The sequence below is a fragment of the Meles meles genome, chromosome 21 (genome assembly GCF_922984935.1).
Source record: "Meles meles chromosome 21, mMelMel3.1 paternal haplotype, whole genome shotgun sequence".
NCBI lineage: Eukaryota > Metazoa > Chordata > Mammalia > Carnivora > Mustelidae > Meles > Meles meles.
This window is the reverse complement of record NC_060086.1, coordinates 19,577,797-19,596,063: the sequence shown is the minus strand read 5'-3', so window position 1 is coordinate 19,596,063 and position 18,267 is coordinate 19,577,797. Positions and strand designations below refer to the sequence as shown.

Here is an 18,267-nt window from a genome sequence, read left to right as displayed (position 1 = left end):
TCGTTGCTGAATCCCCGGCATCAAGAGAGTGATACGTAGGAGGTGCGTGGAGAATGTTTGCTAAATGAAGGAATAAATGAGGCCGTGGTACCTGCAGCGTGTTGTATTCAAGAGCTTCCAGCAAGGGTAGTGGCAGGGCTCACTCCCCATCCTTGTTCGTGTTGCCCCATGCTTTGGGTATGTTGCGTGCCAACATCCTCACCATGGGTGGCACTTGTGGTCCAAAAGCCAGTGTTCCTTGGCTTATGGCTGTTTATTATTGTGCCTCTTCACTGGTCTTTATCCTTTTAGAATCTCTAGCTCATTTTGTACGCTGTGGCCGACAGGCTTCCTCTTCCTAGCCCACACATCGACCTTACTCCTTCCCTGCTCAGAAATCTGTGACTCTCCAGTGCCCTCAGAACCAAGTCCAAGCTCCTTGGCTTGGCCTTCAAAATCCTTGCCAACCTCCTTAGCTACACCTTCGACCCTGTTAGCCTCTGGACTTCCCTCCATAAGTGGCAGCTGTCCTCTGCTTGCCCTCTTTTCCCTTCTGGTCGACTTGATGAGTTACTGCTTGTCCCAACATTCATCAGGAGTCAGGCTTCATGCCCACTGTGGAGCCTGACACGGGGCTTCATCTCACCATCCTGAGAGCGTGACCTGAGCGGAAGTCAAGACTCAGAGGCTTAACGGCCTGAGGCACCCAGGCACCCCTATTTTATTCTAAATACGTGTATTAAGGATCTACTAGACACTCACCCACGTGGTAAGTGCTGGTGGGATACAGTAATAGTAGTAATAACAGTTTCCATTCTTTAGAATTTACTATGTTCTAGGCATGTGCATAACATAACATGCATAATCTCATTTAAACCTCCTGACATCCCGTGAGGAGTGTTAATTATCCCACCTTACACAGGAGAAAACTGAGGTTTTCAGAAATTACTCTCGAAGCCAACAATGGTGGTAAATGAGGAAACACAGATTGAACCATCTGATCCCTAGGCCCAAATTCCGACCACCATCCTTACCTCCTTGAAAATTGACAAATGGCTTGGAGAGATTATGTATATGGAAATTTATGCATCCTCCAGACTGTCCACAAACATCTTAGGAGGGTAGATATTACGATAGTAGTAATGATAACATTAACTTCCTCCTCTTTGCAGAAAGCTCTAGAATTCACATTCAGAAGATGGTTGAATAGTGGGAAAGGAAGGAGCTGACTGGTATCAGCTCTACTCAGATTTGATTCCCAGATCCTCTTAGCTGTGACTTAGGGAGGTCACAGCCCCTCGCTGGGTCTGTGTTCTGTAATGTGAATGTGCTCACCTCATCAGCCCATACGGAATCAGGACCCTGAGAAGGGCAGTGACTTGGCCAAAATCAGGGAGGTAGAGGCAGAGCCTACTCGTTCCTGGACACTGCCAGGGTGATTTCCATCTGGGGAGGTGGGGAACAGGAGGTTTGGGCAGCTCTCTGGGAAGCCATGATAATCCCTTCTCCCTCAACACCTCCTTTTCTGGGGGGAGTGCCCAGAGCTCTGAACTTTGATCCCTGGCAAGAAAAGAACTTTCAAGTTTTACTTCAGGTCCACCCTTTTGCCCCTGGACTGGAGCCAGAGCTGTTATTGGTGGTAAGATGTCTCTTGGGTGTGCTTCTCCTCACCTAACCATAGAAACCCTTGATCGCAGGAACCAGATTGCTTCTTCTGCAGCCAAGACCACAGATCTCCAGAACACTGGTCAGGCCACTTAATCTTGTCCCTCATGGCCTCCTGTAAAATAGAAACAATGTTGAGTGGTTACAAGGTTATAAATGAGTTTATGAGGTTATAAATGGATTAAGAATGGTGAAATGGTTGGAACAGGTAGGTGATTTTGTCAATTGTTAAACTTGTTAAAGTTTCTGAACCTTAGTTTTCCAGTCTCTGAAGTAGGGATGATGTTATTTAACTTATAGAGTTATATGGAGGATTCCTTGGAATACTTAGTAATAATAATTATAATAATATCAATAGCCAACATTTATTGAACATTTCCTATGGGCTTGGCATTGTTATAAGAGTTTTGTTGAATTAGTTTGCTGAATCTTCATAATAACCCAAGAATTTTTTTTTTTTTAAAGATTTTATTTATTTATTTGACAGAGAGAGATCACAAGTAGACAGAGAGGGAGGCAGAGAGAGAGGAAGGGAAGCAGGCTCCCCGCCGAGCCGAGAGCCCGATGTGGGACTCGATCCCAGGATCCTGGGATCATGGCCTGAGCTGAAGGCAGCGGCTTAACCCACTGAGCCACCCAGGCAACCCCAAGAATTTTTTTTTTTAAAGATTCATTTGAGAGAGAGTGCATGAGTGAGCTGGGGGAGTAGAGTGGAAGGACAGAAGGAGATGGAGAGAGAATCTTCAGCAGACTCCCTGCTGAGTGTACAGGCTGATGTTGGGCTTTGTATCATGACCCCGAGATCATGATCTGAGCCGAAATCAACAGCTGGATGCTCAATTAACTGAGCCACTCAGGTGCCCCAATCCAAGGGTCTTTTTTTTTTTTTTTTAAGATTTTATTTATTTATTTGACAGAGAAAGAGAGAGAGAGCACAAGCAGGGAGAGCAGAAGGCAGATGGAGAGGGAGAAGCAGGCTCCCTGATGAGCAAGGACCTCCCCCCCCCCCCCCCACAGTGTGGGGCTTGATCCCAGGATTCTGGGATCATGACCTGAGCCGAAGGCAGATGCTTAATGACTGAGTCACCCAGGCACCCTGTCCCCCCAATCTAAGAGTCTTAATAAAAATCCTTACATGATTTCCATTTTACAATTGAGAAAATCAGGTTAAGTGACTTGCCCAAAGTCACATGAGGATAGAGCAGAGTCAAGATTTGAGCCTAGTGGTGGCAGTCACTGCCCCCTAAGCCCCTGGGTGTCAGCACACTGCCTCTGGTGTTTGTTTAATATAATATCTGGTTTAATCCTCATAACAACCCTACAGGGATGATATTATTTTCCTACTTATCCTCACGTTGTAGCTCGAGAAGTTGGAGTCCAGAGAGATAGGTGACCTTCCTGGGTGTACGCAACATGAATTTGTGACATCAGCATTCAGGACCTGCTTTTGCTCTGGCCCTGATTGGAGGATTTCTGCCTTCTTCCTGGCATTTACCCAATACGAGGAGCTCTCACCTTCCATGGCATTTATGACTTTAGCCACTGGGAAGCTCTCCCTTAGGACAAGCCAAAATCTGCCCCCTCTGAGCCCTAGCTGCGGGGACTTCAGAGAGCTTCATTTTAGGATTAGCAACCCAAGTCCTTACTTCCTCCTCGATATGTTCCCTGCTGTCGACAACCAGTGTCCCTCCCATGGGTCAGAGGTCAGATCTGGCCCATGCACAGGAAGAGATTGAGTTGACTGTCACCCCCTTGTCCTGGGCACCCACTCCTTTTGACCAAAGCCTTCATCCTCAGCCTGGCAGTGATGGGAACTCCAGGTGAGATCAACATTCAGCACATTGACTTGTGGTTTCAGAGATCGCCTCCAGATAGGCTGTCATCCCCACCCCCTCCTGTTCAGGGAAATCAAACCGCCCTGGGCTGCTCAGGGTTCTGGTAAAAAGCCCTAGGAGCTTCCTGAGACTTTTCAATACTTTAGTCATTTGTGTAGCTAGTGGCTTTGATCCAAAAGAATAATAAGACTTATCTCTTCCTGAGAGGCCTAAATCATGATAGCCTGTACAAGGTTCCTAGGTTAAGTCCAAAGGTGCCAGGAAGCCTGGGGAAGCTTCCTAAGTGGGCCAGCATGCAACATGCAAGAGCTTCAAATGTTTAGGGAGAAATGGAACTTGGAGACAAGTCTGAAGACTTGTCGTATTTAGGTTTTACTCATGCTTTTGGGATGCAAGTCATTGTTTATCTAGACACTGCTTTGGGATTTAACAAATTATTAAAAGGAATGGGTGGGGGTGGTTGGGTGATGGACACGAAGAGGGTATGTGTTGTGGTGAGCTCTGAGTATTTCTGAGTATTGTGTAGGACTGATGCATCACAGTCCTGTATCCCTGAAACAAATAATACATTATATCTTAACAAAACAAAAGAAAACAAAACAAAAAAAAAAAGAAGAAAAATAGCATGGGTTGGGAGGGAGGGTAGGAGAAGTTACCAGAAAAAAAAAAAACAAACCCACAACAAAAACAAATGGGAAGTTCAGTTCATAAATATAACTTTTGTATATAAATACAAGAATACTCTGTTTAAATAACTGAGTTCTTCCCCCAACCCCCATTCACATTTTTCTAGGATTTTAATCAAGCACGAGTGAGCAAATCTATATTTAATCAACAGGGCTGGGGCGCCTGGGTGGCCCAGTGGTTTAACGCCTCTGCCTTCCACTCAGGTCATGATCTCAAGGTCCTGGGATCCAGCCCCACATCAGGCTCTCTGCTCAGCAGGGAGACTGCTTCCCCCCCCCCCCCCCCGCCCCACTCCTTTGCCTGCCTCTCTGCCTACTTGTGATCTCTGTCTGTCAAATAAATAAATAAGGTCTTTAAAAAAATCAGCAAGGCTTAATAAGATAATCTTAAAATTAATCTATTATAAGATCATGACGATTATAGAGCTGTGCTCTCCCATTTGATAGCTACCATCAACACATGGCTCTTGAGCACCTGAAATGAGGCCAGTCTGAAATAAGATGTGCCCTCAATATAATATACACACCTGATATCAAAGACTAAGTATGAAAGAAAGAATGTAAAATATTTCATTAGTATTTTATTTTAGTAAGCTCTATGCCCAACATGGAGCTTAAATTCATGACCCCGAGATCAAGGGTTGCGTGGTCTACCAACTGAGCCAGACGGGTGCCCCACATTAGTAATTTTCATATTAGTTACATTTCAGATGATAATATTTTGGATACATTGGGTTAAATAAAATATCTTTGTGAAATTAAAAAAAACCAAAACAGAATAAAAACAGTAAAACCAAAGACTTGAGCTGAGACGTGTAGGGAGCTATCTGGCTCCTGGGGAGATATATTTACTTGCCAAAGAGTTGGAGGAAGAAGATCTTTAAGGGGGCACCTGGGTGTCTCTGTGGGTTAAGTCTCTGCCTTCCGCTCAGGTCGTGATCTCAGGGTCCTGGGATGGAGCCCTGCATCGGACCCCACCCCCCATCTGCCTGCCTCTCTGCCTACTTGTGATCCCTGTCTGTCAAATAAATAAATAAAATCTTTAAAAAAAAAATCATCTTTAAGCAGGGGAGAGGGGCAATTGATTTCTTCTCCTCGATAATCAGGGAAAGGAAGAATTCCTTGTGGATCCTCTGTAGGATACCTGGCTACTGTCGTGGGCCAGTTAACTTGGCTCTTATCCCATCATTCTAGGGCACAGGGAGCCAGACATCTACTATTTCCTGGCAGAGATTTAGTAAGCCTGTCTCTGATCCAGAACACCCCATGTGCTCATTTGGGATAAAATTAATAAAAATGGACATTAAAATCCCAAGAGAGAGGCAAAAAGAGAGTCCAAAGTCCTCATGTTTCTGAAACATAAACAGAAACTCAGATTAAGACAGGCAGAATGAGGTTGAGGGAGGGAGAAACGGACAAATCCAGGAAAAGCTGAAAGTGTGGCTGAGAGGCCAAAGGAGGACTCAGTGACCTTGCGTGTTTATTCATTCACTGAGTACTTACTGAGCCCCTGTAGTGTGCACATGCTTTATTCTAAATTGGAGACAAGCAGTGTATAAAATTTATGTTCTGGTAGGAGGAATCAGTAAAAAAAAAAACCAAGTAAAATATTGCTTGTTAGATGGTAATAAATGTTATAGGGAAAAATAGGGCAGGGGAAGGGAGATGTGAGATTTAAAATCAGGGAGTTGGGAAAAGCCTCACTGGAAAGGTGGCATTGGGTAAAGATCTGAGGGAGAGGAGGATGGAAACCATGTCTGAAAGAGTGTTCCAGGCCAAGGGGCCAGCGAGCCCAGAGGCCAAGGCTGGAGTGAGCAAGTGCTGTTCTCCTGCTGGTGGAGCTAATAGGGTCAGTGTGATCTTGGAGAGCCAGAAACTTGGGGGGTAAGTGAATAAGTGGGTACAAACTGGGGATGGGCCAAAGGCAGGGAAGGGGGAGGCTGGAGAGTGCGGATTGGGGGTTGGGGGAGAAAGGAGACACTCCTCCCAACCGTGTTTCTGTCTTTTCTGTGACTTGAGAGGCCCGGTCTCCCTGCTGTTGTAATTTCTGGCCCCAGGCTGAGCCAGGGAGGAGCCAGTGGATGGGCCAGGACAGGTGGCCTTGACATGTGATGCTTGTCCGCTGACCACTCAGTCCTCACTTTTAGAACGCTTTCCAGAAGTGATAGAAAGGGGTGAGCAGGGCGACTAAATATAGTCCTGGGGCCAAGACAGTCTGGGAGGGTCTATCTGCGATTCACTCTGTGCCCTCACCAGTGGGGTCCACTGCTAGCTGCACCTGTGAGCCCCCATCTGTGCTCTGAGCTTGCTGTTTGCCCTTTGCCTGTTTTCAGACACAGCTCTCACCCGGCTAAGTTTGGGCCTGACCTTGAGTGGGCCTCCCGGAGTCTCTTTTTGCCCACGATCTCCAACCAGACCGGTGAGTCCTGTGGGTCCTGTGGGCCTGGAGATATGGGGGGAGGGGAGGCCTGGGGATCCTGGAGAGGTAGAAGGGGAAGGGTGGGGGCTCTGGGGAATTTGGGGCAGGGGCTGAGGCCTGGGGCTAAGACAAGGGAAGGACTGCAACCCGGATCCTGTTTAGGAACTGGGATTGAGACAAGGTTCCTGTTAGTGACTGTTTTGGGGGCTGGGACTGAGAAATGCTGCTGAGACTGCTTTTGGGATCGAAACCGAGTCCCCCCTCCGCGTTGGCCAGAACGAGAGTCCTTTTCTGTGTGAGAAATGAGGTCTTTATAGGTTGGGGATCCTTCCTGTCTAGGGCTGGGGCTGGGCCTAGCTCCGGGGCTTTCCGCGGAGCCTCCCTGACTGACCCCTCCTCTACTCAGGACCGTCATGTCGGCTGCGCCGGGCCTCCTGCACCAGGAGCTGTCCTGCCCGCTCTGCCTGCAGCTGTTCGACGCGCCGGTGACTGCCGAGTGCGGCCACAGCTTCTGCCGCGCCTGCCTGAGCCGCGTGGCGGGTGAGCCGGCGGCGGACGGCACGGTGCCCTGCCCGTGCTGCCAGGCACTCACACGGCCACAGGCGCTCAGCACCAACCTGCAGCTGGCGCGCCTGGTGGAGGGGCTGGCGCAGGTGCCGCAGGGCCACTGCGAGGAGCACCTCGACCCGCTCAGCATCTATTGCGAGCAGGACCGAGCGCTCGTGTGCGGCGTGTGCGCGTCGCTCGGTTCGCACCGCGGCCACCGCCTGCTGCCCGCCGCCGAAGCCCATGCGCGCCTCAAGGTGCGGGAATCGATCCGGCGGCCTGCGGAGGCTGGGGAACAGGGGCGGGACCGGATTGTTGGCGGGAGCGGGGTCTGGCCGATCTGGAGGTCCCAGCATTGACCTGGATTCTGCGCTTCAGAGCCGGGGCCGCCTGCAGCTGTGGGGGATGCGGGCTGGGCGAGGCCGCTGGGGAATCGGGGCGGACGAGCTTAAGGAGGAGCCTGGCGGAGATGAGAGCCTGCAAGAGGCACTCAGGGGCAGGCCCTGGGAAACCGCTGCGGCCCCAACCTAGGTTTCCTGGGCTTAGCGGGGGCTGCCGCCGCACAGCAGAGCTGGCTGAGCCGGGAGGAGAACAGGTGTCTGGGCTGGCGAGTCGCGGCCCTTCCGCGGGTGTAGGCGGGGAAGCTGGGACTAGAGGGGCGGGGCTTGGGGGTCGGGCTGCCGGGGGCGGTGTGGGGGAGGCCACCCAGCTGCTTCGCTGAGCCCCAGTTCTCCTCTGAGCTGCTGAACTTGTGCGGGCCCAAGGGTCACCGCATCCACCGGGGAGGGCAAGGCAGGCCTGGGAACGCTCCTCTGTGCGCAGGCCCAGGTCGGCATCGAGACCCAAATCCACCTGTTTTTGTGGATGGAGCTGGAAGTCTTGAATGCTTGCTAACAGAGCCAACATACAGTTGTGTGCACCCCAAGGTTTGCGATTCCCACGGGTGCCCAGAAAAGATACCCGGAGATAAGCGAATAGACACACACACACACACACACACACACACACACACACTGGCTCGTTCATGTCAGACGTGTGGCAAGTCACAGGCATGCAGCTATGGGAGAGTATGTGTCTACACAGGCTTAGCAAGGTCTGCCATGAAGCATTTGTGGGCCTGGGGAACAATAAACTACAGGTGCGGGAGAGGGGCAAGGTGGGTTCTGGAGGCAGGGAACGGTACTTAAACCCCGGCAGTGAAGCTGCCATTGGCTTCTCAGGAATGAGGAGTGGGGTGGGCTTCTGCGGGTTATCTTTAGCCACAAATATCAGCGTACTGCTCTTCTGCTTCACCCCCAGACTTCTAAAGAAGGTAGACCACTGTCCTTAGGTGGGTATTCGAGGACCCCAGACTCTCCCAGGGATGCAGCCTAACCTTCTGTCACCCTCCTGCCTTGCCCAGTCCTGCCCAGTGCTGATTGGTGGCTCTTAGACCAGTGCAGAGGCTTCCTCTTTCCAGGGGTCTGGGCCCAAGAGAGAGATCTGCGAAGAGGGAATAGAGTCCGTGACATGGAACAGAGCACCAGGTGACCCAGGAGTCCTGAGGGGGCAGAGAAGTGGGATACATTCGGCCAGGATCTGAATCAGCCCCAGCCCTAAGCCACAGGGAAGGGCTGGCAGGAATTCTGAAGAAGGGACCCAAGAAGGGTCTGATGGAGGGATACAGGAAGGCTGGGGCTGGGCTGGATGCCTGGGTCCTTGACGACGAGGAGGGCTTGTGTCCGGAGACCATGTACCAGGACTCAAGAGTGGTCGGATGGGATGTGCTGGGAACGGGGGACTGATGCGACCCCCCGAAACTGAGCCACATCCTCCTGAGTGCCAATGTCGCACAGCGTGACTGCCTTGGGCTCGGATCCCTACAGAGCTGGAGCCGTCGTGCTCACCGCAGAGGGCAGCCAGCTTGTGGGGACTCTAGCTGCTGGAGTGGCCCCTGCAGGACATTCTGAAAGCCTCAGCACAGCGATTCCTCCCCCAGCTTCTGTTTGAAATTCTTGAGGTCATCAGTGGTCAAGTTTTCCCTGTGTAGCCAGGATGGCATCACGCTTCTTCCTCATGGCTTAGCCCTGTTGCTACTGAACCTTTGAGGGCTCCATGAGGAGAGCCACCAGGTCCGCCCTGTCCTGTGACAGGCTGGAGCATGACCTGGCAGCTGGCCACAGGGCGCATGGGTTAATCCTGGGGCATCTGCTGAGACTAGGACTCATCTGCAGGCAGAGCCTAGAGGGTCTCTCCGTTTCTCTTAGGGGGAGTAGGGAGGAGGCCACAGATCCGTCACAGCCACGGGTGAAGGGAGGAAGACTGCTTCCATTCTGCAAAAGAGGAAACCGAGGTTGGAAGCCATGGAGGACACAGGCATGGAGGACCATCTGATTCCAGGGCCATACACTTTTCCCACAAAGAGTGACTTCGGCAGGAGCTCTTAGTTTCCCTATACCTGCATTTCAGGGCTCACGAACTGGCAGGCCTACGGTAGGAAACCCCCACAAATGTGTTTGGTAGACACAGTATTTAGCTCTAGATATCTATATCTATATCTATGTCTATATATCTCTCTGCTGTGTCTACCAAATATATATACCATATAGATAGATAGATATCTATAGATATTATAAATAAATAAAATCTTAATATATATATAGATATGATATCTATAGATATGATATCTATCTATATCTATATCATATCTATAGATATCTATCTATAGATATCATATCTATCTATACATATTAAGATTTTATTTATTTATTTGACAGAGAGAGAGAGAGATCACAACTAGGCAGAGAGGCAGACAGAGAGAGAGGGGGAAGCAGGCTCCCCGTTGAGCAGAGAGGCTGATGCGGGGCTCGATCCCAGGACCCTGAGATCATGACCTGAGCCAAAGGCAGAGGCTTAACCCACTGAGTTACCCAGTGTCCATATATATATATATATATATATATATATACACACACACACATATATATATTTAAAGTAAGCTTTACCCCAAGGTGGGACTGGAGCTCACCACCAGGAGATCAAGGGTCCCATGCTCTACTGGCTGAATGAACCAGCTGCCCCAACACAGCAAACATTTTCATTTAATTGCCTGCCCCCACAGCCCTTGGGTAGGCAGGAAGGCTGACTGGGGTGTTTTGCTGTTGTTCTGCTTTTAAGGATGGGGCAAAGCCCCAGGAGAGGAGGAGGTTGCATTTCTTCCTCATACACCCCACACTGATCCCAAGATGCCTGCTGGGTCAGCGCTGTACCCCTCTGCTGGAGGACACCAAGCCGCGTTTGCATTTGTCACCCTCACAAAGACTTGTGCTAAGGGTGCTAACTGCGGAGGGTGTGGGATGAGGGATGGGAGGCCAGGGAGGACTTCCCGAAATAGTGGGAGGGTAGGGAGTTCTCGCCATTGGGACCAGTGCCGGTGAGGGCCCAGAGATCTGCCCATGAGTCTGGGGAGTGGGGAGATGCCCACCTGACTGGGGGAGAGCCAGTGTTCAGGCCAAGCCAGAGACGGCAGGCCTAGGGGAGGGGCGCGTAGGGCTGGGGGCAGCCCTGTCACTTCCTGCCTCTGCCCCTCAGACGCAACTGCCCCAGCAGAAGCTGCAGCTGCAGGAGGCGTGTATGCGCAAGGAGAAGAGTGTGGCTGTGCTGGAGCACCAGCTGCTCGAGGTGGAGGTGAGCAGCTCAGCACGGCAGGGCCTGGGCACCAGGCGTCGGGCAGGGGCTCCCAGCCTAGTGCTCTTGCCTGTTTGCTCCCGCAGGAGACGGTGCGTCAGTTCCGGGGGGCTGTCGGGGATCAGCTGGGCAAGATGCGGGTGTTCCTGGCGGCACTGGAGGGCTCCTTGGATCGGGAGGCAGAGCGTGTGCGGGCTGAGGCGGGGGTGGCCTTGAGACGAGAGCTGGGCAGCCTGAACTCTTACCTGGAGCAGCTACGACAGATGGAGAAAGTCCTGGAGGAGGTCGCCGACAAGCCACAGACGGAGTTCCTCATGGTGAGCACTGGGCGACCTTCCCTCTCTGCTTCTCACTCATAGTTCGGTGCCTAGAGACCTCATCCCATTGTCAGACATGGACTTTGAGGTCCAGAGAGGGGCAGGGACAAGGCCGGGTCACACATCGGAGAGGGACGGGCCCCTAAGGCTGCTGTTATGGTTGTTTACGTTGCACACTGCACAAGGACACTGAATCTAAGTGGTCATCATTCATATCATAGACATTATAGGTTTGTGTGTTTATTTGGACAATCTTCTACCCAGTTGGAATTGGTCTCTTGAGGAAAGGGAGTACGTTTTTACAGTTCACACAGAGGTAAAGGGCTAGGGTTGGCCTTAACTTTTGGGTTCATTTTGGGTCTGATTTTTCCTGACCCCCCACTTAGCATTCCTAGTGGTCTGTCCATCCTCAGAAGTCCCCAGTGTCTCCCCTGCCTGCCTCACTTCCATCTCTTTATCTCTCTTTCCAGAAATACTGTCTGGTGACCAGCAGGTGAGATCAACTTGGCCCTGCCCCTTTTCCCAACTTGCCCTAGTCTTCACACTTGCTGGCTCACCCTCTAATCGCAGCAAGACTGTACACCCCATTTCGTCCACCGCCACCTGCCTGCATTTGTGTTGAGCACAGAAATGACCCTGACCCTGACTTGGTCCTTCTCCTCAGGGACCTCCCAGACAGGTGCTGGGGATGGACATGGGCGGGGACACAGGCATCAGTAGGGCTCACTGCTGCTGTGGCGGGAAGGGGGCAGCCCGGGTAGGCTTTGCAGAGCAGGGCACATTTGCATGGGGCCCTGGAGGAGTGATGGGAGTGAGGTGAAGAGCTGGGGGAGGAGACACAGCAGACAATGAGAAGGGCAAGAGCCAAGACTGGAAAGAGGGAGAGAGGGTGAAGCCAGTGTGGTAGGTGAGGTCAAACTGAAGGACTAAGGAGCTTGGCCCTTATCCCAACAGAAGGTGGTTCTTCTCCTTCTTCTTTCTTTTTCTCCTCCTCCTCCTCCTTCTTCTTCCTTCTTTCTTCTTCCTTCTTCCTTCTTTCTTCTTTCTTCTTCTTTTTGGTGGGGGCTTCTGGCTGGCTCAGTTGGTGGAATCTGTGACTCCTGATCTTGGGGTCGTGACTTTTGAGCCCCACACTAAGTGTGGAGATTACTTAAGTAAGTAAGTAAAAAATTGTGGTAGAATATACACCATGTAAAGTTTGCCATCTCAACCATTTTTTGGTATGTAATTTTAAGTTCAGTGGCATCCACCATCTCCCTCTAGAATTTTCTCATCCTGCCAAAGGGAAACTCTGACAGAGTTTTAAGCCAGGGGTGACACAGGAGAGATCCTGGAACTCCACCACAGCCCAGTCCTCCTCTCTTTGGGGTAACACCTTGTGCCCTGCCCCTGCCCCATGCCTCCTCCTCCAGGAAGTCCCTCCACACACACACCTGCCCCCACTTCCCCGCCCCCAGGCTACAGAAGATCCTGGCAGAATCACCACCGCCTGCCCGGTTGGATATCCAGTTGCCTGTCATCTCAGATGACTTCAAATTCCAGGTGTGGAGGAAGATGTTCCGGGCTCTGATGCCAGGTACGGGGGAGGGGCTGTCTCCGGGTTTGTGTTTGTCACCGTGTGGTTGAGGGGAGGTCCTGACTACACAAGAGAGACCTCTCAGTCCCAGCTGGGAGGTCATCGAAGAAGGTGCCCATTGCTCCTTTACCTCTGGTGTTTGCTCTGCACCTTGTAACCTGTGCTCAGAGAAGGACCTTTGAGGCATGGGGTTCATGGGTGGGTGACTGACGTGGGGAGGACTGTGCTTGCCGGGAAGCTGCCACTGCTGTTGGCAAGCAGGGGAGGCTGGGGCCTGGGGGTTGAGCCCTGTGTGATCCTGGGTCAGTTCCTGCCGCTGCTGGATGGCAGTGATGATCATGGCTGCTAGCTGGAGGCTGAGGATGTGCAGAGCTGGTGCTCTGGGGATGGGCCTAAGCCAGAGAGTGACTCTGGTGGCCTGTGGCTGGGGAGGCTCCTACTGGCTCTGCCTTCTCTCCCTGAGAGCTAGGTCACAGTGAAGTGGCATTGGTTACAGAACTCCAGGACACGTGCACAGGGCTGGTATAGTCCTGACTGCCCTGGGGCAGGGAGGGGAGGGGATTCTGTTTTATCCAAGACAAGAGTAAGGCCCAGAGACTGGCTCAAGACTTGACAGCACTGAGTGTGGTGCATAAACAAAGAATCCTGGAGCACTGAGAAGATAAAATAAAATAAAAAAAAAAAGACTTGACTGCAGTCATACAGCTGCGCGAGGTGGGGGCCAGCCTAGGACCAGGCTTCCCGTCTTCTGCTTTGTGACCTGGGCTTTAGCTACAGACTTACATGTCCTGTATCCAAGGAATCCTCCTACTCTGGAAGGAGGCAGTTATGGCCTCGTTTTTCATCCGAGCCGACTGAAGCTCAGAGACATCCAGTCTTTGGCCCAGGGCAGGAAGCAGAGAGGGGCTCACCTCTCAAAGATGCTGGGGGGATGAGGGCAGACCGGCTGGCCCCTAAGTTGGTTGGGAGGAGCTTGCGGTAGGCAGACACGCAGGGGCCTGACCACTCCCCCCGCCCCTCCCCCGCAGTTATGAAGGACCTGACCTTTGACCCGAGCACCGCCCACCCGAGTCTGGTGCTATCTCCCTCGGGCCGCCGCGTGGAGTGTTCGGATCAGAAGGCGCCGCCGGCCGGGGAGGACCCGTGCCAGTTCGACAAGGCTGTGGCGGTGGTGGCGCGCCAGCTGCTGTCCGACGGCGAGCACTACTGGGAGGTGGAGGTGGGCGACAAGCCGCGCTGGGCCCTCGGCGTGATTGCGGCCCAGGCCAGCCGCCGCGGCCGGCTGCACGCCGTGCCCTCGCAAGGCCTCTGGCTGATCGGGCTGCGGGACGGCAAGATCCTGGAGGCGCACATCGAGGCCAAAGAGCCGCGCGCCCTGCGCACTGCGGAGAGGCGGCCGTCGCGAATCGGGATCTATCTGAGCTTTGCTGACGGAGTCCTCTCCTTTTATGATGCCAGTGACGCCGACGCCCTCGAGCTGCTCTTTGCCTTCCACGAGCGCCTGCCCGGGCCCGTGTACCCCTTTTTCGACGTGTGTTGGCACGACAAGGGCAAAAACGCTCAGCCGCTGCTGCTCGTGGGGGCTGATGGCGAGGAGGCCTGAGCCGCGCCGCTGGGCTGGGGAGGGTTGCAGGGTCCTGCAGACCTGGAAGGAGGCAGGGCGGGCAGGGGCTTTCGGGACTGAAGGCAGGGCGGAGGGGGTTGGGGACTGGAGACTCTTAAGCGTTCTGAGATGTTCGGGGTTGGAGCGGGTGGGGTGGGTGTGAGGAAGGGATATCTAAAGTCAGGTCAGCGAGGAAACCCCAGTTTGGGAACCAGGAAGCCCAAGGGTTCCAGGAAGATATTGAAATTAAGGGAAGGAGTGAAAAAGGGTCAGGGGTCCAGTCGGCGGGAACTGAAGAACTCTGGAGAGCAAAGAGCCCCTTTTCCCTCCTTCCTGGTGGCCTTGGGGTGTGTGTATGTGTGTGTGTGGGGGGGGGGGGTCCAGACTCACCACACAGAAAGATCTTTCCCTTCATGGTTCTACAACTTAAGTGTGCATCAAAACCACGTTTTCAAAGCATGTGACAGTGACTTGTTAAAGCAGAGTGTTGTGTTTCTGGTTCACTAGGTCTGGGGGCAGACCAAAATTTTGCTTTCCTTGCAAGTTCCTGGGGCCATGCTGTTGCTGCAGGTTACAAGTGGGATCACCTGGAGAACCCCGGACTTGGACCCTGGTCTGTTCAGTCAGCTCTCCATTACACAGAGGTAGTTATCAGATAGCTCTCAGCTCACAAGAATAGAAAACCCACACTATGTTCCTCTGGAGATTCAACAGTCATTGAAAAACTGCCAGATACCATGCTGAGTGAATAAACTGACCCCTAACTAGTTCCTTTCGCCTCTGGAGTATGATTACTGAGTGTGTCTTGGACATTGAAGTAATCCCCCAAGCTGCCAACCCAGAGAAAGAGCCTGATGCGGATCCCAGCCTGGGCCCTGCTGCCTGTGGAGAATAGAAGGCCTCCCCCACCAACTTCGCTTCTCCTGGGTTGGCCCCTCGCTGCTTACTTACTGATTCACCCCTTCTTTGGTTTTAGCTCAACGGCCCATTTCTTGGGCTCTGGAGTTACCACTGAGGCCCAGAGTGAGAGTTCCTCTTCCTTAGAGGGAAAGGCCTGTGGGGACTCAAGCAGGTGGGACTGGAGGCTGCTGTCGCTGCTATCCGAGAGGTGACGGTATGGGGCCTTTTGCTTTCTGTGCCAGCATGCTGCTGCTGATGTGAAAGGGCGTGGGAACTCCTGGAAACAGGTGCCCGTATGGGAATTTTCTTGGGGGATAGAGTGAAAAGAAGGTGTGGGTAGGATAAGAAAGGCCTCAAGGTCTGGCTGGGGGGCATTCCTGGCTGTGTCTCCCAGAGGAATAGTTCTTGGACACTAAGGGTTATTTGGTTGTAAAATTCAGTAGCGTTAATAGAGACGATTATATTCAGATTCCTTCCGCATTAAATCTTTGTGAAGAGACAAGTGACCTATTGCTAGGCCTAATAACCCCTTATTGTCCACCTGGCTTTAGTCTTGACCCATCTCATCTTAGCAAAAACACAAATGTGGGGGCACCTGGGTGGCTCAGTGGGTTAAAGCCTCTGCCTTTGGCTCAGGTCATGATCTCAAGGTCCTGGGATCGAGCCCCCCATCGGCCTCTCTGCTCAGCAGGGAGCCTGCTTCCCCCTTTCTCTCTGCCTACTTGTGATCTCTCTCTCTCTCTCTGTCAAATAAATAAATAAAATCTTAAAAAAAAACAAAAAAACCCACAAATGTGGTGGTGGGATCCAGTTGTTCAAAACTTTCAACTACTCCGTGTTCCCTGCAAGAGAAAGCCCTAGATCTTTGGCTCAGCATTTGGGACACCCTGCTATTCTCCAGCCACATCTACACTCTGGCCCTATTGACCTCTTGGGGTCCCTGTGTTGCCACACCACATACCTCTGTTAGGAATGCTTTTTTCTGTTTCCCACTCATCCTACAAGAATTTCTTGAAACATGATTTCACACGATTTCCTATCCTCTCTAGACCCCAGCTCACCTTTACAAGGTGCATTCCGATGTTCTCCCTGTCACGGACTGGCGACGTCCAAGAACCCAAAGCCCCTTCCTGAAGAATTAGGTGCTCTGAGAAACAGGCGCCAAGACAGCATTAAATGTCAAGGGTTCGCTCATTAAATGAGGGAAGATACCCATGTGGGAGCAAACGGGGCTGTCGGATTGTGCTGCCATCTGACCCTGAGTGAAGGAGAGAGGGAGGGAATTTTGGATGAAAGTGTCCTTGATGGTTGTGGGGACTTCTCTACAAGCTGCCTGTGCAGGAAGCCCAGTGTGTCCCAGTATGGGCCTGCCTTTGTGTCCTTGCCATGTTTGGGTCATTGCTGGGAGCTGGCTGCGGGAGCTACACTCGGCACAGGTGCAGGGATGGATTTCACAGCTCTTCAGCTGCTGCCCTCAGTCTTTGCTCCCCTTTGTTGGAGTTCTGTCAAGAAAATTTCTTTTCACAGCCACCGCAGGTTCTTTCTACATAAAGTTACCTTGGCTTGAGCTGTGTGCATTGAGGGAAATGACCCTGTGATCTTGCCTATGGCTGACTGAGTGAGAGAGGGGGGTCCCTGAGGCAAAGGCTTTCATGATGGGACAAGTCTGCGGCAAACTTTGCCTAGTCAGAGTGTTCCTTGTTGGATGTTGGCCACCTGAACAATCCAGAATCTTCCTGGTGATGTAGGAAGGTGAAACAGGAGCACAGAGCTGGGTTACTCCATTACCTATGTCTCCAAAGACCAGAACCTTCTCCTTTAGTCCTTCCCCTTCATGGAGACTCTAAGAACGCAGAGCAACTGGCTGCTGAGAGGTTTCCTGTGTCTCCTGACTTCCTTGTGTACAGGAACAAACTGGCACCTGCCAGGGCCATGCTACACTGCAAAAACAAACAAACAGACAAAAAAACAAGACCCCCCCAAACCCTTTAAGTAGACTTGTGCATTTTTAAAATTTTTAAAAATAATTTTAGGAATTCATATCCCTGAGGGTCTAGAAGGTTAGATCCACATCGCCAGTACAAATGCAGAGTTTGTGGACATCTCTTGTTTGATCTCAAAAATTCTCATCAATTCTGTACTCCATAATATGTTTGTTTTAATATGAAACCATTTGCAATGTTTACTTATGGGTTAAATTATAGAAGTTTTTCACCACCACTACCATCAAGAATGATAATAATCTTAGTATAAAGTATAAAGTTGATACTCTAAGAGGCATCATGCACTAATGGATTCAGGTCCTTCATGGCCATACCATCATGTTCCCAGAGGATACTTGAACCTCAGGGATAGAGGCAACAGAACCAGAGCATCTAGGTAGCTCAGTAGGTTAAGCATCCACCTTCAACTCAGGTCATGGACCCAGGTTCCTGGGATCACCCCGTGTGATTGGGGAGCCTGCTTCTCCCTCCGCCTCTGACTCTTCCCAACTCACTCACTTTCTCTCAAGTAATTATTTTTTTAAATAAAAAGCCTAGTAGGAGCTTTAGTTATTGTGAGACCTAGAGCTATGAGGACAGATAAAATATTGAATAACAAGCTCTCAATAAAAGGGATCACCTGGAGAACCCCGGACTTGGACCCTGGTATACTTAAAATTTTTTTATTATGTGATGTTAGTCACCATACAGTGCATCATTAATTTTTGATGTAGTGTTCCATGATTCATTGTTTGCATGTAACACCCAGTGCTCCATGCAATTCATGCCCTCCTTAATATCCATCACCCACAATAGCCAAACTGTGGAAATAGCTGAGATATCCTTCAGCAGATGAATAGATAAAGAATTTGTGGTTCATATACACAAGGGATAGTACTCAGTCATCAGAAAGGATGAATACCCAACTTTTGCATCAACATGGATGGGACTGGAGGAGATTATACTGGTAAAGTAAGTAAAGCAGAGAAAGTCAATTGTCATATGGTTTCACTTACTTGTGGAACATAAGGAATAACATGGAGGACATTAGGAGAAGGAAGGGAAAAATGAAGGGGAGAACTCAGAGAAGGAA

The 18,267-nt window shown here is 51.3% G+C and overlaps 1 protein-coding gene across 2 annotated transcripts; it reads left to right on the top strand.

Annotated features, from left to right (window-relative positions):
- The first annotated feature begins 1,246 nt into the window (after window positions 1-1,246).
- TRIM72 (tripartite motif containing 72) lies at window positions 1,247-15,780 on the top strand. 2 transcript variants are annotated; one of them, XM_045994249.1, is made up of 8 exons: window positions 1,247-1,618; window positions 6,499-6,584; window positions 6,991-7,387; window positions 10,701-10,796; window positions 10,883-11,113; window positions 11,584-11,606; window positions 12,571-12,689; window positions 13,718-15,780. In XM_045994249.1, exons 3-8 carry the CDS (start codon window positions 6,998-7,000, stop codon window positions 14,290-14,292), a joined length of 1,434 nt encoding a protein of 477 aa, XP_045850205.1. In that variant the 5' UTR covers window positions 1,247-1,618; window positions 6,499-6,584; window positions 6,991-6,997; the 3' UTR covers window positions 14,293-15,780. The 2 variants fall into 2 exon arrangements, with proteins under 2 accessions (XP_045850205.1, XP_045850204.1); XM_045994248.1 differs by lacking the exon at window positions 1,247-1,618 and having other exon boundaries at window positions 6,156-6,584.
- The last annotated feature ends 2,487 nt before the right edge of the window (window positions 15,781-18,267 follow it).

Coding starts and splice junctions, on each gene's coding strand:
- TRIM72 (XM_045994249.1), top strand. CDS start 6,998: ATGTCGGCTGCGCCGGGCCTCCTGCACCAGGAGCTGTCCTGCCCGCTC. Junction 10,797..10,882: donor ACCAGCTGCTCGAGGTGGAG/GTGAGCAGCTCA, acceptor TTGCTCCCGCAG/GAGACGGTGCGTCAGTTCCG. Junction 11,114..11,583: donor CACAGACGGAGTTCCTCATG/GTGAGCACTGGG, acceptor CTCTCTTTCCAG/AAATACTGTCTGGTGACCAG.